This window comes from Ceratotherium simum, chromosome 5, assembly GCF_057802395.1.
Source record: "Ceratotherium simum simum isolate JZ-2026a chromosome 5, ASM5780239v1, whole genome shotgun sequence".
NCBI lineage: Eukaryota > Metazoa > Chordata > Mammalia > Perissodactyla > Rhinocerotidae > Ceratotherium > Ceratotherium simum.
In genome coordinates, this window is record NC_141904.1 from 5,754,428 (window position 1) to 5,782,139 (window position 27,712).

A 27,712-nucleotide genomic window follows, 5' to 3' on the forward strand; every position below is an offset into this window, starting at 1 on the left:
AAAACAGTATGGAGTTCCTCAAAAAATTAAAAATAGAACTACCATATGATCTAGCTATTCTGGGTATTTATCCAAAGAATACAAAAACACTAATTCGAAAAGATATATGCACTTCTGTGTTCATTGCTGCATTATTTACAATAGCTAATACATGGAAACAGCCCATTAATGGATGGATGGATAAAGAAGATGTGGTATATATTTACGATGGAATACTACTCAACCATAAAAAAAGATGAAATCTTGCCATTTGCAACAACACAGATGGAACTTGAGGGTATTATGCTAAGTAAAATAACTCAGATGGAGAAAGACAAATAAATACTCTATGATTTCCCTCAGAAAAGAGGTAAAAGATAAACAACAACAACAACAAACAAACTTGTAAATACAGATAAGAGATTGGTGGTTACCGGGGCGGGGGGGCGGTGGCTGGCGGAAGGGCAAAATGGGTAAAGGGGTATTGGTACAGTGACAGATGGAAACTAGACTTGGTGGTGAACACAATGTAAAGTATACAGATGATGAATTATAATGATGTACACTTGAAATCTCTAAGTTTTTTTTTTTTTTTTTTTTTGCCGAGGAAGATTCGCCCTGAGCTAACATCCGCTGCCTATTTTCCTCTTTTTGTATGTGAGCCACCACCACAGCACAGCCACTAACAGATGAACGGTGTAGGTCCACATCCAGGAACCGAACTGGACTGCCGAACAGAGCATGCCAAACTTAACCTTATCAGGCCACTGGGGTTAGCCCTCTACAATTTTATAAACCAATATTGCCTCAATAAGAATAAAAATAAAACAGAATTATCAATCCCTGATATGCTCTGCTAGTTATTTGCATATAGCAATACAGAATAATCTGGTAAATTTTCTATGCTGATATGTTCAGAGCTTACAAAATAGATAAATCCTTCAAAATAAAATTCTTATTTTGGAGTACTTAAATTTGCCATGCTAAATATTGTATCTTAAAGATGCAATTAAGTATTGTTAGGCTTTTCAAAAGTAAAGAGCTACACGTTTTGGTTCATTTTGCATAATTTTCATTCTGATTTATTAAAAGTTCCCTGTGTGCAGGGCACTGTGCTGGGACATACTGTTGGAGGAACAAAGAGAGCATTCAGAGACGATCTCTGCCCTCCTGGAATTTACACAATGAATGGATGAAGGCACAGAGTTATGCACACTCTAGTGCCTCCAACAATAACTGTTGACTTTTTATTTGTAATCAGAGAAGCCTGGCAACCGAAAACTAGTCTTTTTCTGGGTTTACGAGAACTGAACCGAAGTGGAAAACGTTATTTACTTTAAGGAAACAATTTACTCTTGTGCAACATTAAATTTGTCAATCAAGCAAATAAAGCAAGAAAGCCTTATTTATAAAATTGCCTGCTTCTGATTTCATTTCATTGCTTCTCGGACTCCAAGAGGAAAAAAAAAAATGAAGATTTTTTTGCTTGGTATTTTTCTTTTATGTAGTAACTCAGCCTGGGCGAAAAATAAGCATTATTACATTGGAATTATTGAAACAGCTTGGAACTATGCCTCTGACAATGGGGAAAAGAAACTTGTTTCAGTTGACACGTAAGTCACTATTTTTCTTGTTTATAGACCAATTTATAAATTATCATTAAAAAAAATAAAGCCAATAAGATAAAATATTCCTTTAATTTGTTATATACAAAAACTGCAAAATGTGGACTTGAAACCCAAGACGCTTTAATAAAACTCCTTTAAACTCCTGGGTTTTGTTTTTTGTCTTTGAGAGGCTGCCCTGCTCTTTCCCCTGGGTCCTGGGGAACCCTGCGGGCTTCTTATTACTTCCTCTGGTCGTTACTGCACCTCCCATCAGTCTTTTTGTCTGTTTATGCAGAAGTTTCTTAATTTCAAGGACGTATAAAATGTTGTATTTGTTATACCATTTACTGATTATTAGTGGTAAGCATAAAAAGCTTTTTAATCCTTCAAAACATCATTTATGGAAATCAAATATAATTTTAAAAGATACAGGTCTGCCTAATACTCGCTGTGTGACTCTGGACGGTTCATTGCGCTCATCCTTCCCAGCCTTGGCATGCTAATCTGTAAAATGGAGATAACGAGAATACCTCATAGGACTGTCTGAAGTGTTGGTGCATGTAAAGCTCTTAGTACAGTGCTTGGCACATCATATATGTGCAAAAATGTGAGATATCCATTATGATGACCCCCCCAAAAAAACTCTGTATAACTTAAAGGTTTTCATGTTTTAGTTGAAAGCCCCCTTATTTCAAGCAATATTCACCATACAGAAAAACAGGAGTATAGTTCTGGAAGTTTTTTGTAATGGAAGTTTATCTATACTGAGGTCATCATTTTTGTTGTTTTTTCTTTGCCTCCATTCCTGCTGCCATCACCACCTCTGGTTTGGGGGTTTGTTTTTTTTTTTGCTGGGAAAGATTTTCCCTGAGCTAAAATCTGTTGCCAATCTTCCTCTTTTTTTTTTTCCTCCCCAAAGCCCCAGTACATAGTTGTATATTCTAGCTGTAAGTCCTTCTAGTTCTTCTATGAGGTCATCATTTTCAATAATGTTAATTAAATATTTACTACCAAATTGAAATTTGGCACTCAAGACCAATATTCACTACATTTAAAAATGTATTTTAATGGTGATAAATGTATTTTAGTATTATATTTAACATAAAAATATATGTTAATTGTAACAAATGAGCCCAATGACCAGCTAAGACTGTCTCTTTAAAAAATAGCTAAACAAGTATGCCAAATTTCATAATTGTTGACTCTGTTGATGGGTATATCCTCTTCTCATTAACTGTATGTATGTTTGAAATTTTTCACAGTAAAAAATAAATGCATAGCTGATAATAATATCTAAGTGTTAAGTTAGTAGTTTAGTAATATACAGTAAGGAAAGTTTCTGATCTAGAGATAACTGATTACAAATAAAACTAGTACATCTTGCAATTTTTTTTTAAACCTGGTTTTGAGGTGGGATTCTCTTCTTAGAAATATGATATATTTTCACAGCTTCACCAGAACCATTATTTTGTGCGGATTCAGTATTTTCCCTGATTAAATATAATGCAAATTATATGCAATTTTTATAGGAAAACCAGACACATTTTTTAAAAAGTCAGACATTTGAAAAAAAGTACTGTCCTACTCCAAGCCCCCAACCACCATCCCTCTGCCATTATTCATGATCAAAAATCAAGTCTGCTTTATGGGGCATGAACTAAGCCCAAGACATTGTCGCGAGCATGTTTCAATAAAGAAGTTTCTAATTCTAGAAATCAGAGAGCAGAAGAGAGAGGGAGTTTGTTAAGAATTTTTTGCAGGGGGGAAGAGCATTCCTTTGTCTTTAAATACTGTTGTGTCCTATCTGAGATCGGCACATTATGCACCGTTGGCTTGATAATCTCCTGTGGCTTCAACACGAGCCTAGAGTCGCGCAAACTCTGGTCGGCTCTGCTCCCTCTACCTGTGATTTCTTTATACATCTGAACAGTGAATACTGACTAGAGCTTCAGCAGTTTTGCCAACACTATGCCAAACTTTTTGTACAGATGAGTTTAGGTCACAATTTCTTCCTCCCTTGTCTCCGATTACCAGCATGTCCCGCTGTCTCAGTCCGTTCAGGCTGCTGTAACAAAAGACCACAGACTGAACAGCTCGTCAACAACAGAAATTTACTTCTCACGGTGCCGGCGGCGCGGAAGTCCAGATCAAGGCACCTGATGGTCATGTTCTAGTGAGAGCTCTCTCCCCGGTTCATAGCCTTTTCACTGTGTCCTCACACCACGGAAGGGGCTAAGGAGCTCCGCGGAGGTCTTTTACAAGGCACTTATCCCCCTCATGAGAGCTCCACCCTCGTGACCTAAGCACCTCCCACAGGCCCGTCTCCTATACGACCACAGCAGAGGCTGGGATTTCAGCAAACGGAATTTGGGGAGGATATAAAATGTTCAGACCTAGCACCAACCCAGTCAGCAAAGGACGGTAGGATATCACCAGATATGACTGGCTTCCTTGTCGTGTGAAAGCTGAAAAGGAGTGGAGATACGTGGGCTGAGAAACAAGGTTGGAAGAAGGCAAGACGGGTGTTAGGCAGAGAATTGGGTTTAAGCTGTCGTTGACTTGGAAGATCTGGGACAATGCAGAGGAAAATACGTATTGAGATGGCAGGAAGTCCATCTGTTATGTTTACTGCTTGGTCACTAGTACCTAGAACACAGGAGACACTAAATAAATATTTGTGAGTAAAGGAAAATGAATGAATAAAATGTATATAGGAAGCTAGAAGAAATTCCAGGCTGTGTTGTAAAAACTTCACTTGCTCCTACTGTGGACAGATTCACACTGTAGAATAACTCAGACAGTAAAATGAAACAGGAAAAGTCAGTTTATAGACTTATATGTAGGGTCAATGAAACTGAAAACACTGACAGGTATTAAAAGAGAAAAATGTACGGATTTTTTCTTACTAGGAAAATAGAGTTTTACTAGAAGAATAGAGTTTACCTCTCTTGTATGAATACCAATAATGTTTATTTCTGATGAGATGAGGTGGAAAGTAATTTCCTTATATTCAGTACTGTTATTTACTTAGGTCAGTGCCTTATCTGTCACTTCAACAAATTAATAGTTAAAGATCCTATAAAATATAGTTCCTGCTCCTAAGTTATTTATATTTAAATAAGAATAAAAGACATACATATAAAAAACACGTAGCAAACATAATAGTGTATTCCGGGCCCACAATAGGCATTGATTAAATATTTATTGAGTTTATTGGCTATATAATAGCAATAAATAATACTCCTGTTATCTGCAAGTTGCTTATTTTCCTGGTGACATACAGAAAGCTAGAAGTAAGTGGAACATTCTTTAAGCACAAGAATGGCCATTGCAAAACCCTTTTGCACTGACTTTGTCGGCTCTCACTCAGGCTTCGTGACTCTTATTTAACATAAAGTTCTCGCACACTTTGTTACCTAGTTTTCCAGCCCATGGTAGGTTTGAGAAATAAATCAGAAGTGGCATAGTGAAGATGTCATTATAAGCAGAACCAATGACCAAGAAGAAATAACAGCTCAAATTCTGCCAAAGAGAGAACAAACAGAACATTCCCTCTGCTGGTATAATGATAAGTATTATAATTATGATATTGAGTGATCAGGATACCAAAAGTATTCAATAAATTTTAATATTTACTAGTATTATGACAGGAAAAGTTGAAATTTTTTTCCAGTATCCCCAGGGAAGCAAACAAAATATTTTTAAAGAAAAAACTTGCACTGAAGGCATTCACTTTACCTCTTCAAAAGTGGTCTTAAAGTTTTTAAAATGATTCTTAAAGAAGTACAATTATTAGCTAAAATTATCTGGAGAAGTCACTATAATGACTCATACTCCAAGTGTGGAACAAACACTTCATGTAGGACGGCCTGTTATGAATGAGCTCATTAAGAGACTACAACATTTCACACTCTTCAGGCTCTACAATTTATTATCACAGTTGCTGTTTTCCCTGAGAACATATCCAAAAGAAGGTTGACAACCAGATGCTGTTTTCATGCTGTGCTAGTGAAGCCAGGCCAGTTAGGACCTATAATTCACTTAAGTTTGTGCTATGTACACCTAGCTTGAGTCTTTGTCCACTAGTTAATTTTTGACTATTTGCCTTGTGATTCTGATGTGTAGTGGGCAGAATTTTTAAAATAGTCCCCAGAGATGTCCTGCCCTAAACCTCCAGAATCTGTGAAAATGATGAGATATCACTCCCATGATTTATGTTCTACTCAATGGCACAGCTGACTTTAAAATAGGGAAACGATAGGCATCGAGTTCTCTAGTGGAAGAAGAGGAAGTCAGATTCAAAGAGGTCTCATGGGGCTTCAACAAACTGTTGCTGACTTGAGGATGGAAGGGGGATTCCCTTCGTGAAGATGGAAGGGACCACTGAGAAGGAGTACGGGTGGCCTTAGGAACTGGGAGAGGTCCTCGGCTGACAGCAAGCAGGAAACAGTGATTTCAATCCTACAACCACAGTGAACTGGATTCTGCCCACAGCCTGGGTGAGCTTGGAAGTGGATTTTTCCACTGAGCCTCCAGACAAGTACTCAGACCAGCCAACACCTTGATGTCAGCCTTGTCCTACCCTGAAGAGAGAACCCAGTCATGCCATGCCAGACTTCTGACCCATAAAACTGTGAAATAATCAACGGGTGTTATTTTAAGCTGCTGTGTGATGATTTGTTATGCAGCCATGGTAAACTCGTATACTATGTCTCATTAATGAAGCCAAGAATCCAGACGCTTTTCATGTATGTTACCCACATTTTAGCAACCATGTCTAAACATAAACCAAGATCATTTGAGTGAATTCTGAATTTATGGGGGAGAGTAGCATTATAATTATCTTACTAAGGGAGTATAAAAATTTTTTAATTCCCCTACCATTAAAAACTCACTTTGGGGTCTGAATCTACCAGAAATTATAGGAGTCGGCTATAGGATTATAGGAATTGGGGGGCTGAAGAAGAGGGATGTGATTACTGAGGTGGGGTGAGGGGGACATATCTATTGTAATGAGTAGAAAAGAGCTTGTTACAGTTGTCAACAGGAAGAACTACAATTAATATGAATTATTTGTTTGGTTCAAAGAACTGTAATAGATTCTTTAGACTGAATGTCTAGCAAGCTTCCTGCAAGCTTCCAGTAATTGACCCTTTGTCCCCAAGCTGTGCTCCTGAAATTAAGTAAACATCCCCTAATCACCCTTTGATGTCCCTCTGAAGACAGAACATTCCCAAATAGACCTCCCCCCAAGTATTGCATGATGTAAAATATTTCCCAATTTGGTTAAGACTATTTTGTGCCACAAAGAAGACAAGATGGGAAACGTACCTTGTATATTGCTATGTATCTAATAGGAATTCCAAACTTTAAAAACCCTGAATATATTATAACTTCAGCTCAATTCTTTTAAAAGTAATTTTCACCCCTCAAAAATCTTTGTATACAAAAAATTAATCCCAAAGTTTAGGCAAGGTTCCTCCTATTTCAGGAAATGATTAATACAGGAGAATGTCAATGCAATGAAAGCATTTGGACAAAGCCCGCTGAGGTTCATTGAAGTGGGAGATGACGTATTTCTAAGTGCTTTATAGGCACATTCAGAAAATATCAATACACAGCGTATTTAAATGAAGCCTTAAGAGTTTGAGGGCTATTTTTAAACTTTGGCCTTATGTAAGATGTATATCAACAGGGCCTGAGAGAACACAGATTAGAGTCTCTATTTAAATATTATTGGGACCAGTCTTCTAGCAATAGGATTGTGTACAGACACTGGAGAAAATTTGCGCTGGGGCTTAGCCGGGCCTGTGTGAGAGTCAGCGGCCAGGCTCCTCTGGTGGGACCAGGAAGGGGAGCCATGTCTGCACCGTAGGCTTGGCCGCTGCAGCCGTGGTCCTGACTGAAGCCGTGCTCTTGCTGGCCTCCTCTCGGCAGGAGGGACTGGGTGATTCTGCCTTTAATCTCAGTGGTCTTCAGTGCCTCCACATTTTGCTGCTCCTAAAACATCTGTTAAGACTACTCCCGTCCTGGGCCGGCCCTGTGGCTTGGTGGTTAAGTGCGCGCGCTGCGATGCTGGTGGCCCGGGTTCGGATCCCGGGTGCGCATCGAGGCACCACTTCTCCGTTCATGCTGAGGCCGAGTCCCACATACAGCAACTAGAAGGATGCGCAGCTATGACATACAACTATCCACTGTGGCTTTGGGGGGAAAAAATAAAATAAATAAAATCTTTAAAAAAAAAAAGACTAAAGACTACTCCCGTCCATACTAACGCTGCAGTTTGCCACGCTGCAGTTTGCGGGGAAGAATTCACACCAGTCGTGCTGTTTTTTTCGTGCATTTTGATGTCCTTCGAGTCTCTTGGAGCCTGTCTGAATTTTTTGTTTTGTTTTGTTCTAACAAAATGGAAACTGCAACAAACAATTAGAAAATGAAAAGAAGTAGGCGCAATGAAGGCAGAAGCACAGATTCGCCACTCCATACTGGGTACAAAAGATGGCATTTCTTTATTTTTCTAACTTCCAGCCTGACTCTCCTCACGCCACGTAGGGGAAGGGGACCCCATCTCATCCATTTTTCAGTGAACAATTTGAGAATCTTGGCGTTTACACAGTCCAGGAAAATTGGGGTCCTCGGTGACAGCTATGAGATTTTCGTTGTCCGTGCCCCCGTGTTCAATCCAGAACACGGTGGCTCTGCTATTTCTAACACTCGCTCCCGCTGCACAAACTCAGCCACCAGGACCACTGCCAAGTGGCCATACCCATTGGTCCCAGCACTCAGGCTTACTGTGATGCCCCCACGGCGGCAGAAGTCTGGTTACTACCAGGGTATGGCCTGGAAACAGAACCTGCCGCCGTTCTGTTTCACAGTCTCCAGGAATCCCACTACCTCTGGGATAGAGCAGCTCTCGTCCCCTTCACCTCAGAACCTCCCCACTCAGGTTATCCATGAGCCCAGAGCGGAGGGGTGTTTGTTATAAAATGCAAGTGCCTGGGCCGCACCCCAGACGCATAGAATCAGAATCAATGGGGCGGGGGCCCAGGAACTTGCATTTTATCAACGTCCTCAGTAGATTGTCATGCACATTAGAGCTTAAGAAACAATAGGCTAGAGCCCTAGATTTTTGAAAAACCAGGCCTTTAAACTCCGCAGATGAAAATCCAGAGCTCCTGGGCAAACTCTACTCCTGTCTTGAAGAAAGGAAAGAAAAATATCGCTCACTCTTTCGATGAGCTCACAGCTGAGGAAACAAGACAAAGTTTACTCCTCAGTCAGGTTATCTGGCCCCACGGGGGTGAGTGGAACATGGTAAAACATCAAAGGTCATTGAGATGAAAGGGAGCAACACACACACACAGACACACACACACACACACCCCCAGATCATCAGCCTCAGTGTTAGCAGTTTCTGTTCTAGTCGAGGAGACCTCGGTTGTGCCAGGTTTGCCAAAGTCCAGGTTTTAGGTGGGTCCTCCTAAACAGCTAGATGGCATTGCCCCCAAATGGATCCCATGGAGCTCTCCAGAGCCTTCTTTTAAGGACAATAACATAAGAATCAGTTCAAAAGTTTGAATACCAAACTCTCTTTTTTTTTTTTTCTGGCTACAATTTAGTTTGCTGATATTTTTAGAAAAGTTTTGAGCAACTATTAATCAGCCACTAACCAGAATATAAACATTCAATGTTCAAGTATTTTCAGCAGCAAGAGATTAAAAGAACACAGGGGTAATTTGAATCCAAAGGTAATTTTAAAACCCATACACATTGTATGCATAAATTCCAACCTTGATTTAGTGCTGCTAAAAGAAATAAGAATGATGGAATTAATTTAGCATCATTAATTTTACTTTACTTAAGAAATATATATGTATACGCATACTTTGAAGTCTCATATATCCAGGCTGTCTATGAACTCAAATTTTTCCGGTAGCAGAAAGAGAGACACCGTAAGTGAGGAATGTCTCAACTGCTTTATCTTAACATTTCACTTTTATTTTGTGTTCTGTTCCTTAATGCCTCTGTGTTTTAAAATGAAAATCATATAGAAAATACTCCAGTAAGATACATCATATATATATATTTTTTTTTGGGGGTGAGGAAGATTGGCCCTGAGCCAACATCTGTTGCCAGTCCTCCTCTATTTGCTGAGGAAGACTGGCCCTGGGCTAACATCCGTGCCCATCTTGCTCTACTTTGTAGGGGACACCGCCACAGCATGGCTTGATAAGTGGTGCATCAGTGAGTGCCCAGGATCCAAACCTGTGAACCCCGGGCCGCTGAAGCGGTGCACTCACACTTAACCACTACACCATCAGCTGGCTCCACGATACATCATATTTTTACCGCACCTTCACAGATGGTTTTCTGCCACATCCTTGATGTGGGACATCTCACATAATTAAAATAGCAGGGCTAAGTGCCAGCTCTCGTCTTCATTTTTTGGAGGCATCCTGTAACGATGGGCAAACATTTAATGTGAGATGGTCATTAGTTTTTCTTTAATTATAACGTTATTCCTAGAAATGATGAGGAATTTCTGATAGAGTTGTCTTTTTTCCTTTACAGGGAACATTCTGATATCTATCTTCAAAATGGCCCCAACAGAATTGGAAGGACATACAAGAAGGCCCTCTATCTTCAGTACGCAGATGGAACCTTTACGACGATTATAGAAAAACCTGTCTGGCTGGGGTTCTTAGGCCCTATTATCAAAGCTGAAATTGGTGATGAAGTTCATGTACACTTAAAAAACTTCGCCTCTAGGCCCTACACTTTTCATCCACATGGAGCAACTTACTATAAAGAACATGAGGGTAAGTTCAGCTCATATTCTAGCTGGAATTCCCTTACTTTTCAACAATTTTTAACCTCTAAGATTATGGTCTCCCCTCCTGGATAAGACCTTTAACTGTGTTGTTTAGCTCTAAACTATTTTATTGATAGATATTTTGGTTCATCACAGTAATGCTGTGTTTCTCTTCGTTGTGCTTGCTTGTGTGAAGTGTGACTGTGGTTTCTGGGATTTCTAGGTAGACTCATATAGTGAGAGCCAGTGAGAGCTGGGACTTCCTTCCCAGTACCCAGCTCCTTTCCAGAAAAATAGTCAGAATAAGAGAAATAGACAATGTGCATTAAGGCCTAGAAGAGGCAAAAATTCAGAGGGAAAAGAAAGGATTCAAGATGGGGATTGTCTTATCTCTGAAGTTCCTATGTGTGAACATACCGTGGCCATTGTCACCTCCCACCCTAACTTTGGATAAACTCTGTCCCAGCTAAGGCAGCTCAGTAGTCTCATACATCAGCCAAATGGTGCATGTGACCCCAGAGTCACATCTAAGACACAATTAACTAAAAGGGCCATTTGAATGTAGGACTCAGAAGCCTTAAAGATGGTATAAGAAGCACAAAGAGTAGGTTTGGTACCTGTGATCACATTCGTAGGACTGGAAGATGATAATGAAAAGAGGCAGGATTTTGTCGTGGTCAAGAGCAAGGGCTTTGAAATTAACAGACCAAGGTTCGAGGGCAGCCTCGCCTTGTACTGGCAGAATAACCTTGGGTAAGTTACTTAAATTCTCTGTGCTTCAGTCTCCTCGTGTATAAAATAGGAACAATGATGGTGCACAGTAACAGCTCAGTAAATGTCAGCTATTATCATAAGCAAAAATGCCGAGGCTATGCTACAGTTCATTGAAATTATAAGGATCAAGTCTGGAAATTAAGATAAAATTAGACTTGATTAATTATTAGTCTTCTTTTTTAACGAGGTATTGCTTTAGAAGGTGAATGTTTTGGCCAGATATTTTTTGTTTGTTTTTCTGAACCAAACAATTACATTCAGAGCATAAAGGCTGATTGCCATCTTATTTCTTTTTTACAATTTCATGGTATGTTCGGGCATTAATCATTTTTTATTATTTTATAATAACTATATTGTGGTTATGTTAAAAGAAAAACAGAGTTCCTACCTTTTAGAGATACATACTCAAGTATTCGTGAATGAAAAGACATGACGTCTGCGATTTGCTTTAGAATAATTCGATGGAGATGGGGACGGGAGTGAGCGGGAGTGGGTGTAGATGAAACAAGATTGGCCTTCAGTTGATCATTGTTAACACTGGGTTGATGGGTACATGGAGGTTCATCATATTAGTCTCTCAACTTTTGCATACGTCTGGAAATTTCCAAAATTAAAGGTAAAAAATAAAAAATTTCTGTGGTCACTCCCCTGGCAAAAATCTGATATCATATAAGAAATTTCAAATTATAGGAGAGGGTAGCCATTTTGCTCATGCTTTCCATATCATGACCCCAAGGAAAAGTGGTTTTTTAAATTGCAAACCAAAAGTCACTATTCTCCTGACCTCTCTATTACTGCTCCCTGAAGGCTCTGTCAAGTATAAAAAATAATAACAAAATTTATTTCTCATTCCTCTGTGTTCAAATAGGACATCACTGCATCCCCAAGGTGGCACATACTAGATGTTGAATACACGTTTGCTGAATGAATTAATGGACCATCTATTCTCTCATTTAAGTTCAAACACAATCAGTTTGTAATTTCATTGCATGTTGCTTCCTAGGGGCCATTTACCCTGATAATACCACAGCTTTTCAAAAAGCAGACGACAAAGTGCACCCAGGTGAGCAGTATACGTACATAATGCATGCCACCCAAGAACAAAGTCCTGGTGAGGAAGATGCCAATTGTGTGACCAGGATTTACCACTCCCACATTGATGCTCCAAGAGATATCGCCTCAGGACTCATTGGACCTTTAATAGTCTGTAAAAAAGGTACATTGTCTCATTATTACTCACCATATATGACCAAAAGACAAGATACAGGGTAGTTTGTTTTTTAAGTATAAGTCAAGTCTTCTGTGTTATGAGTGAGTAGGTAAGGTAGAGAGGCGATGAGTCTAGGAAAAAAGGAAGGAAGAACAGGGCAGGATAAAGAGAAGAGGGATAAATGGAACAAGCATTTTTACACATTGCTAAACCGCAAGAAATATGCTCTCCTTGGGGATAGGTTTGCTGTGTCTAACTTCCAAGAATGGTGTCGAAGGGACATGTGACTTTACCAAATGTGACTCCCTTAGAGGCCTCCATGGTGAGAGATCTGTAGTTAGCTGTTTTATGTTGGGAAATATAATATCACAGTACCTATCTCTAACATCATGAAAAAGACAACGTAAGTCAAGAGCTTGAACTCGAACTCTTACTCGAACAATAATTAGTTACCTGTAAAGACTTATTGCCTCAGCTTGTGGCTTACTCCGGGAGATGCATACATAACTTTGAATTTCAACCTCCTCATTGGCCAAAAAGCATTTACTAGTTATGTGGTCAGTGGACATCCAGATATATGAGTGTCTGGATGCATGCAGATATATATATGTCCTCCAAACCCAGGATACCGAACATAAATTTCCTAAGTGGTTCCAGGTCTGTAAAACAGGAGTGACTAGTCCAGATTTGTAGTTTATTGGGAAAATAAATACTAAAACTTTTAAAAACTATAAATCACATGCTAAAATACAGGGTAAAGATTGAGTTCTACTAAAATAGTAACTTTCACTTCAGATTCTCTGGATAAAGAAAAAGAAAAAAACATTGACCAGGAATTTGCGGTGATGTTTTCTGTGGTGGATGAAAATCTCAGCTGGTACCTAGATGACAACATTAAAACCTACTGCTCTGAACCAGACAAAGTTGACAAAGACGATGAAGACTTCCAGGAGAGTAACCGAATGTATTGTAAGATTGCAGAAGACGTGTTAACTTTATCTTATTTTCTGGATCTGTTTATTCTGCTGGGTTTATTCCCTCGCATGAATAAGTAGCGTGTTTCTAATCTGTGGCCCTGATAATGCAGCATATTGGACATGCAACTTCATATTCAGTTAAACAGGTCACATCAAAACTCTAAGCCAGGTAGGCCCGGGTTCGGATCCTGGGCGCGCACCGACGCACCGCTTCTCTGGCCATGCTGAGGCCGCGTCCCACATACAGCAACTAGAAGAATGTGCAGCTATGACATACAACTGTCTACTGGGGCTTTGGGGGAAAAATAAATAAATAAATAAAATTTAAAAAAAGAGAGAGAGAAACAGATTTGGTGGGAAGATGATTAATTCCATTAAAAAAAAAAACAAAAAACTCTAATAAGGCCAGATACACCAAATTATTTCCAAACTGATAAAGACAAAACATCACTAGTTATAGTTTAATCTGTTATTTTTATATCATATATCTGTTATATTTATATATTTGTTTATCCTCCAGGCTCATTCTAAAAATTATTTGAGGTAGCCTAAAATTATTAAACTAAATGCTTAAAATTATACTATTGTAAGGCATTGAACTATATTTAGGAAAATAGTTCAAACCACTGGTTCTAAAAGGTATTTCTTTTTCATGTACACTGTCCCTCTGCACTCTGCATGATTTTTTTCTATATTTTAGTTCACTTTATTTCTTCTAGAAATGCTTTCTCTACTGCCTAGATTTCTCCTTAATTCTCAGACACAAAGTAATGAGCTTAGTAAGGTTGTCTATAACTCAGAATTTGCACAAGAAATCAAATCCCTTAACACCACTAAACCCATAAATATAGATTGTTGTTTGTTTGTGCTTAGCTTCTTCAAAATAATCTCTACTCAGAAACTGAAAATACAAAAATAACTGTATTACCAAAGCAGGCAAATAAAGTAATTAACAAATGCAGATTTTTATTTCCAACTTTTGCTTATTTCTGGCTGGAAGGTCCTCTTTCCATACTTTAATCCTGCCTTTGTTATGTGCTAACAAAAACAGATGTTAGAAAAAGATACTCAAACTTCTAGCCCAGACAGCTCTGGTTTGGTACCTCTGTTGCATCTGGTGCATTCACGGTGCTTTCCAGAACTGATTTCCACCTTACGCCTGGGACCACCCAGTTTGAACAGTGACCCTACGTTTCTTCGAAGGGTCTCAGGCCATCCTGCTTTTGAACTTTTAGGTGTTTGTGGCTCTGGTCACTGGTCCCTACTGTCCTTCTCCTGCATTCCTCCTTCATATCTCTTCCAATTTTGTCTTCCAATCTTAAAAAAAAAGCTTTCTTTGTGTTCTTATTATAAAAGTAATTCATATTCACCATAGAAAATTTGAAAAGCTCTGATAAGCAAAAAGAAAACATTGAAATCATCCATACTACCACTACCAACATGATTAATTTGATTTCTATATAAACTTCAGTCTTTTTTCAACTCACCATCTGTGTGTACATTTTGTATACATGTATGTATATATGCACACATTTGTATTTACAAATATACACACATACATACCAATGTGTATAGTGTATAGCAAAAAGAGCAAATAGATTTTATCGTCAGTGTTGTGTTCATCTATTACTATTGTGTTGACAAGAATCCTGAGGCTGAATTCAGGTGCAAAATGAAAGAGTGCTGTGATTGATTAGCAATGTCTGATGTGGGTACAGGAGGGAGGAACAGCAGCATGTGTGCCAGAGATTTTCCATCCCAAATTGATTCTATTTCTGTAGAGCTAACTGTGACTATCCCAGGCACCAGTGTCTGTTAGTCACAGTCTCTGCTCTTGATTTACAGCTGTGAATGGATACACTTTTGGAACTCTCCCAGGACTCTCCATGTGTGCAGAGGACAGAGTAAAATGGTATCTTTTCGGTATGGGTAACGAAATTGATGTGCACGCAGCTTTCTTCCACGGGCAAACATTGACTAATAAGAACTACCGTATTGATACAATCAATCTCTTTCCTGCTACCCTCTTTGATGCCTCTATGGTGGCCCAGAACCCTGGAGAATGGATGCTTAGCTGTCAGAATCTGAACCATCTGAAAGGTAAGGCATCGTTACCTGGAATTAGCTGTCAGCTGAAAAAAGAGTCTTGTCTCAGTGACACTACTAATGGGGTGATTATTGGGAATCAGAATCTAAAAGCTAAATATCTTTGGAATGATCTGAGCTTTAAACTGGTCACTTAATTTTATTCCTATGATGGTATGCATCATAATGTAATAAAGAAGACTAAAGGATTGGAACACTTATAAAGTAATGAAGCCTGAAAATATGCGAATTTTTGGAAAAGAACAGTTGGCCCTAAATGTATAGCCCTGCTTTAAAAGTATAGTACTGTATGCAATTTCTCAGCTTTGTACAATACACAATATTGTAAACACCAGAGGATTTGTACGTTGTGCTGAAATGTAGCTTGTCTTTTGACTTGGTTCGATCGAATATAACCAACTTTGTTGTTTATTTGAGTCCAGCTATTCCATGGCTTAACTTGCTAAAGCTCTCCTACATCTCTTCAATACCAGGCAATAAAACATTTCTAGTTCTTGAAAAACATTAGTTTGCAATATTGCAGCAGGTGCATAACTGTTTTGTCTGAGAGAACAACAGTCCTCCATGCTCATTCTATTCCTCCTCCTCCACCCCCCCATCCTTTAAAATACGGCAAAGCTTCTCTTCATCACTTGTCTATTAATGTGTCTTTTTTTGTCATCAAAAGACTTCCAAGTGAAATCCCACAGAAACTGGTCCCATATTTTTGAAAACACTAGTATTTAATATCTCTTCTCTGTGCCATATAGAGAAGTGTTTTTTAACTGCTTGGATTTTCCATCAATAATTTATTTACAACTGTTTATTCTAGTTTATAATCTTGTTTCTAGCTATTTCTTCAATTTCCACCTGTCATTTCACCAGCAGTGTTTACAAGGCAATAGGAGAGAGAAACATTGGCTCCATTAACCAATGTCTCCTTCTGTGTGGTTTTCAGCTGGTTTGCAGGCCTTTTTCCAGGTACGAGACTGTAACAAGCCTTCATCAGAGGATGACATCCTTGGAAAACATGTTAGACACTACTACATCGCTGCTGAGGAAATCATCTGGAACTACGCACCCTCCGGCAGAGACACCTTCACCAAAGAAGACTTAACAGCACCTGGAAGGTAATTCAGAAAAAAGACTATTATTTCAAAATATGCCTCCCCCTAAAAAAAAAAACCACAAAAGGCTGATTCAGCAATTAGAATTTTAATTGGTAGCTGAAATTGAGTAACTAGACTGCTAAATATTTATTAAGGTGTTTGATGTGAGTCCGAGTTTGAGAAATATGACTTTTGAGTACAACATTAAAAAAGATAGGTTTAAAAGTTATCAAATGCTCTACAAAGTCCTCAGAAAACACTGAGTATAATAAGACATATCAACTCATTTGCTTTCCACTTCTGAAAACATAGCATTGTACAATCCAGCAGCATTAAGTACATTCACAAGGTTGTACAGTCATCACACTATCCATTTCCAGAACTTTTTCATCATTCCAAATAGAAACTCTGTATCCATTAAACAATAACTTCCAATCCCCTGATAACTTCTACTTTTTGTCTCTGTGAATTTGCCTATTCTAGGCACCTCATACAAATGGAATCATGCAATATTTATCCTTTTTTGTCTGGCTTATTTCACTTAGTATAATATTTTTAAGGTTCATTCATATTGTAGCATGTATCAATTTCTTTCCTCTTTAAGGCTGAATAATAGTCCATTGCAGGCACATACCACGTTTTATTTATCCATCCGTTGATAGACATTGGGTTGTTTCTTCCTTTTGGCTATTGTGAATAAAGCCGCAATGAACACTGGAGTATAAGCATCTGTTTGCATCCCTGCTTTCAATTCTTTTGGATATACACCTGGGAGTGGAATTGCTCAATCCTATGATAATTCTATTTTTAACTTTTTGAGGAACCTCCATACTGTTTTCCACAGCGACTTCACCATTTTATGTTCCCACCAGCAGTGTACAAGTGTTCCAATTTCTCCACATTCTTGCCCACATTTATTTTCTGTTTTTTTGATAATAGCCATCTTAATGGATGTGAAGTGGTATCGCATTGTGGTTGTGATTTGCATTTCTCTGATGATTAGTGATGTTGAGCATCTGTTCATGTGGTTGTTGGCCCATTTGGAGAAATGTCTATTCAAGTCTGACCATTTTTTAATTGGGTTGTTTGTTTTTTTGTTGTTAAGTTATAGGAGTTCTTTATATATTCTAGATATTAATCCCTTATTAGATATATGCTTTGCAAATATTTTCTCGCATTCTGTAGGTTTTCTTTTCACTTTCTTGATAGTGCCTTCAATGCACACAAGCTACTCTTTGTACGTGTCTGATGACTTCCACAGCCTCCCAGCCATTCTTCCTGCCTCAGTCTCCCTCTCCTACTGTCTGTTCTCCCTCAAGCAGTCAAAATGACCTCTCGAAAATGTCAGTGAGATTATGCCATGCTCCTGCTCCAAGTCTCTGCTCGAACATCACCTCCCCAAAGAAGCCTTGTTTGCCACCCATCTACTTGGAAAGGTTAAGTAATTTACTCAACAACACACAACAAGTCAATAGCTGGGCCTGGCTCTACCCAGGTCTGTGACTCCTGCAGCAGAGATTTAAGTCTCAGGCTACACTGACTTCTGGATGCAATGACTCCCAAAGCTGCATCTCCAGCCCAGAAGGCTCTTATAAATTCCCGATTTGCCCTTCGAACTGCTTAATGGATGCCACGCTTGGATGAGGCCCCTCCAAATCAATATGTCCAAATCTGAACCCATTGTCTTCCCTACAAATCTGAGTTTCCTCCTCTCCACGAGTGGTAATCCCTCCTTCTCTCCTGAAGTTCTGCCTCATTATATCCTGAATATCTCTGAAAATTGTTTCTTTCTCTCCATCCTCTTTGCCAATACCTCCAAAGTCATCACCACCTCTCACTGAGATTTAAAAGCAGCCCCCTGACTGGGCTACCTACTGCAGTCTTGCAGAATCCAACACATTCTCCAGGCAGCAGCCTGAGGGGCCTTCTAAAACATCAATCCTGAATGCTTAAATCTTTCAAAGCTTTCTTTCCCACTGCCCTGGGATGGAGTACTGAAACGTTAACCTGGTCATCCTGCCCAGCCCTCATCTCTCCAAGCCTCCTTCTCAGCAACTCTGCCCTGCCCGGCATGCTAGGATCCTGTCACATTTTTAAACACGCCATGCTCACTCTCTCCTCTGAGCCTTCCCTGAGCTGTTTCCTCTTGGTAAACACCTGCCCCATTCTCCCCACCACAAAACTTCATCTTTTTAACCCCATTTCTCTGGATAGTTTTAAAAAATCATTCCCTCTGGAAAGCCTTTGGGGCCTCTCCCCCTCACTTCCCCTCACCCAGGAGAAATGCTCCATAACACTCTGTGCTTATTACACGTTATTGTGTTGATGGGTTCATAATCTGTCTTCTCTGGTGGATATGAAGTCCCTGTGGACAGGGGCAGGTCCAGCGTGCTCGTGGTCATGTCATCAGCACATGGCAGGGTTCCTGGCAAAGAGCAGGTGTTCAATAGCCTTGTCAAATGGAAGAAGAGATGAATGGGGTGGCTTTGGCAAGTCAAATGCCTTTCCGAGATTTAATTTCTTCATTTGTAAAATGGCGAGAATAACCCCAACTTTGTTGCTTTGTCATGTGAGTTTCAGATAATAAATGAAATCTCCTGAGCAACCGGTTGGTACTAATATACAACAAACAGTAGCTGCTGTATTTTTAAACATTTCATAATTTGTTAAAAAGATTCAATTGGAGAACAATTTATTAACTGTTAGGGCCATGGGCCCTCTTGAAATTTTTTCACTTCCTTTGAAAAAGTGAAACCTCTCCTCACGATTCTCCCATCCTTCACTGAACGTGCTGCTGTGAAGTGGTCCGTACTGCTGCTTCTGTGTATTTGCTAAATCATGGAGAATAATTCTCCAAGCACTGGCCAGAAGTTTTCTCTTTGGTTAGTACCCTATGTGAACACCTGCTTTCGTTCTGCCTTTGACGCCACCTCTTATCTTTTGGCAGTGATTCGGAGGTATTTTTTGAGCGTGGTGCTACAAGAATTGGAGGCTCTTACAAAAAGTTGGTTTATCGTGAATACACAGATGCCTCCTTCGTGCATCGAAAGGAGAGAGGCCCTGAGGAGGAACATCTTGGCATCCTGGGTGAGTCTGTGCAGAATATATACGATTACTGTACTCCTCCCGGGGCTACACCAACCTCAGAAAGAATAGAAACTTCCGGACCTGCAGCGTGATTTCTACGTATAAACGTGGACGATCAATCATCAATAAAGTGCAGCAGCTGATTACTTTCCAAATGTAAATTACCAATAGTAAATCTTCATCATTAAAAGCCATGCTGACTTCCAATGATGATTTTTTTTCTTCAAAGAAATAAGGGAATTGTGTGTTTATGTGACTTTGTTTAAATAGACAACGAAGCTGTTAGCCTCTGCACTTAGCCAAACGTACATTCCCTTAGAAATAAAATCCAGGCTACTAAGGAGAAGGCTGAGTCCGTCTTAGAGCCTTTTGCAGGCTGCCCTCAGGCAGAGCCCAGAGCCCACTTCTTGCTCAGGTACTGGGGCAGAATAGCATAGTGGGTGGATTCGGACTGTCCTCACTCTTCCCCTATTAGCTGCTGGACCTTTGAAAGTGCTCGATTTTCTGTGCCTGTTCCCTTTCTACAAAATGGGAACAGTAATAGTAGCCCTTGCCTCATAAAGTTGTTGTAAGGATTAAATGAGTTAATACACATAGACATGTGTATTCAGAGAAGCACCTAGGAAGCTCTCAATAAATATCATTTTATGTATAATATAAAATATGTACTATATATCTATGTTTTTATTCTGTATTTGGTAATAATATTAATTTTGGTGATGGAATATCCACAACAGTGTTACTCTTCACATCCAAGACAATTTAACTCACCCCTTTGGGTGGTCAACATTTTTAACACCCCCTAACAAATAACCCACATGTAACCAACAGAAGACTAGGTGAGGAGAGCGTAGACACTGAATAGTTCTTTGTTTGATGTGTAAAGCTTGTGAACTGACTTGGGTAAAATGGTAAATTTCGTTAACCTGAAGTTGAATCAAAAAGCCCTTCTTGTCTTTTCCAGCCTAGCCATGTCAAACTGATAATGACTTTTAAAAAAGCAAGCTTTCCCATTGCCACAAATAAGCATGTTGCTCCCGGTGGTTCTCGCCAGAGGAAAGCCAAAGAAAATAAGTGTCTTATGTATTCCGTATGCTACACACCAAGGGAGGATGATAATTGTCTCTTCCTCCCTAGGTCCCGTCATTTGGGCAGAGGTGGGAGACACCATCAGAGTCACCTTCCACAACAAAGGAGCATATCCCCTCAGTATTGAGGCGGTTGGGGTGAGATTCAGTAAGAGCAACGAGGGCACATACTATGACCCACATCACAACCCCTCGAGTGGAAGTGAGTACAGTGCTCTGTAACCAAACAACTATGTTTAATAACCGTCTGTGCTGGTCACCCCGGGAAAACCGTCCTGCAAAACTGAGGGCAGGAACTTCTGAGGAACTTGCTCACATAAGCACTTTCAACTGGTTTATGGAATTTTGTCCTGCCTTCATTGGATGATTATTGACAATGGTAGTAACTTATTTGGATTATATCAATTATACATTTCTAGAGTACTATTTGGATGATTTCTAAATTTGAAAAATGTTCTTGCAATTATAAGATTAGATGTTCATTTTAGAATATTTGAAGAGTATAAAAAGGTATAACCAAAAATATTACCCATAGTTCTATAGACAATCACGATTATATTTTTATATAATTCCTCCACTCTTTCATCTGTGCACATATAATACGTATTTTAAATGTGGTTGAGACTGTAGTTTATAAATATACTTATCATTATAATTTTGTACCCAGAGTTTTTCTTAGCACTTTAAGCATTTTCTAAATATACTTTTAATGATACAAAATATTCCATTATGTGGATGTATTTAGATATTTTTATATGTCAAGGCTGACCAAAGAAGACTAGTGGCTTTGCTACCCTTGCAGTGTGACTGTGGGGAAGTTATTCAGTCTTTTTGGCTTCAGTTTCCTCAAGAGTAACATTGGGGGATTTGACAGGATTCTCTGCAAGGTTCCTTTCAGTTTTAAAATTATTTTCAGTTCAGTTTTATTCAATATAAAATTCATTGATTACCTCCTATTTCCAGGTGCTGTTCTAGCTGATGGGAATATAGAAACAATGCTTGCCTTAAGAAAGTTAAGCTGTGTTTGGGGGGGAAATGCATACAATATAACATGAAATGTGCTAGAGACAGTGTCAGGGGCTGTGAGGGCACAAAGATAGGCACTGTCTTAGTCCATTTGGGCTGTTATAACTAAATACCACAGACAGGGTGGCTTACAAACAATAGAAATTTATTTCTCACAGTTCTGGAGGGTGGAAGTCCAAGCTCAAGGTGCCAGCATGGTTGGATGAGGGCCCTCTTCTGGGTCTCAGATTTCTGGTTGTCTCTTCACGTGGCTAGGGAGCTCTGTGGGTTCTCTTTTAGAAGAACACTAATCCCACTCATGAGGGCCCCACCCTCATGGCCTAATTACCTCCCAAGGGCCACACCTTCTAACATCATCACATTGGGCATTAGGATTCCAACATGTGAATTTGCGGGGGACACAAACATTTGGACCACAGCAGGCACCAATCTCAGACAAAAGCTTAGAGGAGGCTTTCTGGAGGAAATCATGCCAATCTGTGACCTGACACAAGAGCATAAGTAGGAGCACATTCTAATTCACAACAAAGAACTCAGAAGTGGGTTACCTAGATTAAACCCAGTCTACTTTGTGGATCAAATCACGACATTAGAAAGCATACTTAACTTCTCCAATATGGCCTTTTTACAGGTGTGCCCCCTCCTTCAGCCCATGTGGCACCCAAAGAAACATTCACCTATGAATGGACCGTCCCCAAAGAAGTGGGACCCACTTACAAAGACCCTGTCTGTCTATCTAAGATGTATTATTCTGCTGTGGATCCCACCAAAGATATATTCACTGGGCTTATTGGGCCAATGAAAATATGCAAAAAAGGAAGTTTACATGAAAATGGGAGACAGGTAAGTCCAATCAGGGAAAATGAAATGATTTCCCAATCTCTTTGAATTATCATTATTATAAGGAAAATTCTGGGTTTTGAGGCAGTGAGGATTCTATGCATAATGTTTATTATTAATTTTTCTCAGACTTATTAGATCTTATTGTGCAGTCTCTCTGGCTACGGTGATTGTTCCAAGATGAATTAGAAACAGGTTTCTTTGGAATCCAAGCTTTTTATAATACAATTAGACTTCAACACGTGCACACAAAAAAAACATCATTCAACATTCAATAAGTCACTCAACATTCACTGAGGAAAATATTGCTTAAAACATTTTTTTAGAAATGAGAAAATGACTGTTTGACCTAGAAATAGAAATACCTAACCGCTTCCTTGTTTTTATCTCTAAAATAAATATTTTAATATAAACCTTTAAAAGATAAGGTTTTTATCCTTTTAAAATACCTCAATACAATTATTACACCTTAAAATAATCGTCATAGGGGGCCGGCCCCGTGGCATAGCAGTTAAGTGCATGTGCTCCACTGCTGGTGGCCCGGGTTTGGATCCCGGCAAGGATCCCCGGCGCACACCGAGGCACCACTTGTCAGGCCATGCTGTGGCAGCGTCCCATATAAAGTGGAGGCAGATAGGCACAGATGTTAGCCCAGGGCCAATCTTCCTCAGCAAAAAGAGGAGGATTGGCATGGATTTTAGCTCAGGGCTGATCTTCCTCACACACACACAAAAAATAATCATCATAATTCCTTAATATCAGTCAATGTTCACATTTCCCCAGTTGTCTTTCAATTGTTTCAAGTTTGTTGTTTGAATCAATACCCAAATAATTACACACATTACCATCAGATGATATGTTTCTCAAGATTATTTCCTTGCATTTTTTCTGCTGCTAGTCATTCATCCTGTAGAACTTTCCCATGTCTAGATTTTTTCCCACATCTAGAATGTTTGCATTCCTGTGTCATTTAATGTGTTACTCTCCCTTTTCCTCTATTTCTTATAAACAAGTGGCTAGATCTACAGGCTTCATCGGGTTCGGGTTACATTTTTTTTTTGTAAGACTACCTCGTGTGTGGTGCTGGGTCCTTCTATCAGAGAGTGTATAATAGATAATTGTCTCTCACTTGGGGATGTTGTCAGCCACTAGTAACCATTTCCTGGATTCTTAAACTAATCAGGGGCTGCATAATAGTAATATTCTGACTCCATCATCCCGTCTTTATTTATTAGCTAGTATATTTCTATAAACAGAAACTTCCCTTAATGGGCTGTTTGTTACCCTGAGGTACATATTATATAAGAAGGGAACAACAAATGCTTGATTCTTTCCCTTTATTTGCAAGTTTTCAAATTAATAGTTCTCCTCTGCATACTTCAAAGGTTCTTAATAATTTCTTTGTAAGTACTATTGTGAACTCATGGATTTAAGCCTATTTGGTGTGTTTCGATTCGTTGCCATCATCCTTATTGATGCTCAAACTATCCTATTTTTTTTGGCCCCTGGGGGGCCTTCTTCAGGTTGCCACCTTCATTTTTGCATGAATTTAGTAGTCTTTGAAGCTTCTTAGGTTCTTATTGCACATTTTCTGAGCCAGGCTTAGAATCAGCCATTTCTTTCAAAAAGCCCTGGTCTTTTCAGTAAGAAATTATTTTGACAACTATAGTCTGGGCACTAAGAGTGCTCGTTGCTATTGGGTTAATCATCGTTTCTAGGCCTTTTCAGAGGGCAGAACTGGAAAAAAAAATTTTTAAGATAAAATTCATCATGAGTTCATACTGATACTTTCTATTCAAACTTAGGTCTATGAATTTTTTTGTTTTTTACTCAACCTCATTACATTTTATCTATATCTTACATCTGTATCGCCCTTCAACTGCACTGAAAAATCTTAGTTTCTCAATGATACCAAGGTAAAGATTTACTCAGTTCATCCCACACTATACAGACAACAGGCTCAGAATCGCTATTATAACACTACAGCTGACAATATAATTACTGAAAACAGTTTAAGATTTGTTTGCAGCCCTTTTCATCTACCTTTGGGTGGATCCCACTAGGGATGTTCAGTCCAATTACAAGTTTAAAGTCATTTAGAATAGTTCCTCTCAGTATAGTTTTGCCTCCCACCAGATACACAGGTTTGTTTAATTTATTTTACTTCTATATTTTTAGGCATTGCTTTTAAAACTATAATATTATTTTATAATTATGTAAAATATTTACCTGGTTCCAACATCAAATCTACCAAAAGAGGTATATTTAAAGAAGTCTAGCTTCTATCCTCTCTCCCCTCTCACCTATTCCCTCACTACAGGTAATTTTTTTATTTCACTTCATAGCTTGTTCTTTTATTTATTATTTTTTAGTATTTTTATTGACTTTATTCTTTTAGAGCACTTTAAGGTTCACAGCAAAATTGAGGATAAGGTACAGAGATTTCTCATATACCCCCTGCCCCAAAACACACACAGCCTCCCCCAATGTCAACATCCTGAACAGAGTGGTTCATTTGTTACAACTGAAGAAACTGCAGTGACGCGTCATAATCACCCGAAGTGCATAGTCTATATTACAGTTCACTCTCGGGGTTTACATTCTGTGGGTGTGGACAAGTGTATAATGACATGTATCCATCATTATGGTATCATACAGGGTATTTTCACTGCCCAAAAAATCCTCTGTGCTCCACCTATTCAACCCTTCCCAACTCCCAACTCCTGGCAACCACTGGTCTTTTTACTCTCTCCCTAGTTTTGCCTTTTCCAGAATGTCATATGGTTGGAATCATATCGGCTTTTTTTTCAGATTGGCTTCTTTCACTTAGTAATACACATTTAAGTTTCCTCCAAGTCTTTTCATGGCTTGATAGCTCATTTCTTTTCAGCACTGAATAATATTCCATTGTCTGGATATACCACAGTTTGGCCATTCACCTACTCAAGAACATATTGGTTACTTCCAAGTTTTGGCAATTATGAATAAAGCTGCTATAAACATCCATGTCCAGGTTTTTGTGTGGACATAAGTTTTCATCTCCTTTGGGGAAATTCTAAGGAGCCCAATTGCTGGATTGTATGATAAGAGTATGTTTAGTTTTATAAGAGGCCACCAAACTGTCTTTCTAAGTGGCTATACCATTTTGCATTCCCATGAGCAATGAATGAGGGTCCTGTTGTTCCATACCCTCACCAGCATGTGGTGCTGTCAGTGTTCCAGATTTTGACCATTTTAATAGGTGTGTACTGATATCTCGTTGTTTTAATTTGCATTTCCCAATGACATGTAATGTAGAGCACCTTGTCATATGCTTGTTTGCCATCTGTATAACTTCTTTGGTGAGGTGCCTGTTAAGATCTTTTGTCCATTTGTTAATTGGGTTGTTTGTTTTCTTAATGTTGAGTTTTGAGAGTTCTTTGTTTATTTGGGACAACAGTTTTCTATCAGATGTCTTTTGCAAATATTTTCTTCCAGTATGTGGATTGTCATTCTCTTGACATTATCTTTCACAGAGCATAAGTTTTCATTTTAATGAAGTCCAGCTTATCAATTATTTCTTTCATGGATCATGCCTTTGGTGTTGTATCTAATAAGTTATTGCCATATCCAAGGTCATCTAGATTTTCTCCTATGTTATCTTCTAGGAGTTTTATGATTTTGCATTTTACATTTAGGTCTGTGATCCATTTTGAGTTAATTTTTGTGAAGAGTATAAGTTCTATGCCTAGATTCATTTTTTTTACAGGTGGATGTCTAGTTACAGCACCATTTGTTGAAAAGACTATCTTTGTTTCATTGTATTGCCTATGCTCCTTTATCAGAAATCAGTTGACTCTATTTATATGAGTCTATTTCTGGGCTTTCTATTCTTTCCATCGATCTATTGTTCTATTCTTTTTCACCAATATCACACTGTCTTGATTACTGTAGCTTTATTGCAAATTTTGAGGTTGGGTAATATCAGTACTCCAACTTTGTTCTTCTCCTTCAATATTGTATTGGCTAGTCTGGGTCTTTTGCCTCTCCATATAAACTTTAGAATCAGTTAGTTGATATCTACAAATAATTTGCTGTGATTTTGATTGGGATTGGATTGAATCTGTAGATCATGTTGGGAAGAACTGACAACTTGGCCGTATTGAGTCTTCTTATCCATGAACATGGAATATCTTTTTATTTATTTAGTTCTTCTTTGATTTCATTCATCAGAGTTTTGTAGGTTTCCTCATATAGGTATTGTACATGTTTTGTTAGATTTATACCTAAGCATTTAATTTTGGGGGGACGATAATGTAAATGGTATTGTTTTTAATTTCAAATTCCACTTGTTCATTGCTGATATATAGGAAAGTGATTGACTTTGTATATTAGCCTTGTATTCTGCAATCTTGGTATAATCGCTTATTAGTTCCAAGAGTTTCTTTGTCAGTCCTTTCAGATTTTCTACATAGATGATCATGTCATCTGTGAACAAAGACAGTTTTCTTTCTTCTTCCCAATCTGTATGCCTTTTACTTTCTTTTCTTGTCTTATTGTGTTAGCTAGAACTTCCAGTATGATGTTGAAAAGGAGTGGTGAGAGGGGACACCCTTGTCATGTACCTGATTTTAGTGGGAAAGCCTCTAGTTTCTCACCATTGAGTATAATGTTAGCTGCAGGTTTTTTGTAGGTATTCTTTATCAAGGTGAGGAAGTTCCCACTATTCCTAGTTCACTGAGAGTTTTTATCATGAATGGATGTTGGCTTTTATCAAATGCTTTTTCTGCATCTATTGATATGATCAGGTGATTTTTTCTTCTTTAGTCTATTGATCTGATGGATTACATTAACTGATTTTCAAATGTTGAAACAGCCTTGCATACCTTGATATGGTGTATAATTCTTTTTGTACATTGTTGTATTCTATTTGCTAATATTTTGTTGGATATTTTACATCCATGTTCATTAGAGATATTGATCTGTAGTTTTCTTTTCTTGTAAGATCTTTGTCTGGTTTTGGTATTAGAGTAATGCTGGCCTCATAGAATGAGTTAACAAGTATTCCCTCTGCTTCTATCCTCTGAAAGAGATTGCAGAGAATTGGTACAATTTCTTCCTTAAATGTTTGATTGAATT

The 27,712-nt window shown here is 38.7% G+C and overlaps 1 protein-coding gene across 1 annotated transcript in view; it reads left to right on the forward strand.

The window, feature by feature from the left end:
• The first annotated feature begins 1,449 nt into the window (after nt 1–1,449).
• The window catches only part of CP (ceruloplasmin), a 52,140-nt gene continuing 25,877 nt past the window's right edge, over nt 1,450–27,712 (forward strand). The window contains exons 1-9 of the mRNA XM_014788896.2: nt 1,450–1,592; nt 10,158–10,405; nt 12,176–12,388; nt 13,178–13,351; nt 15,205–15,459; nt 16,403–16,574; nt 19,501–19,640; nt 20,778–20,930; nt 22,386–22,597. Coding sequence (XP_014644382.1) covers nt 1,450–1,592; nt 10,158–10,405; nt 12,176–12,388; nt 13,178–13,351; nt 15,205–15,459; nt 16,403–16,574; nt 19,501–19,640; nt 20,778–20,930; nt 22,386–22,597 — 1,710 coding nt within the window. The remainder of the gene's footprint in view (nt 1,593–10,157; nt 10,406–12,175; nt 12,389–13,177; nt 13,352–15,204; nt 15,460–16,402; nt 16,575–19,500; nt 19,641–20,777; nt 20,931–22,385; nt 22,598–27,712) is intronic.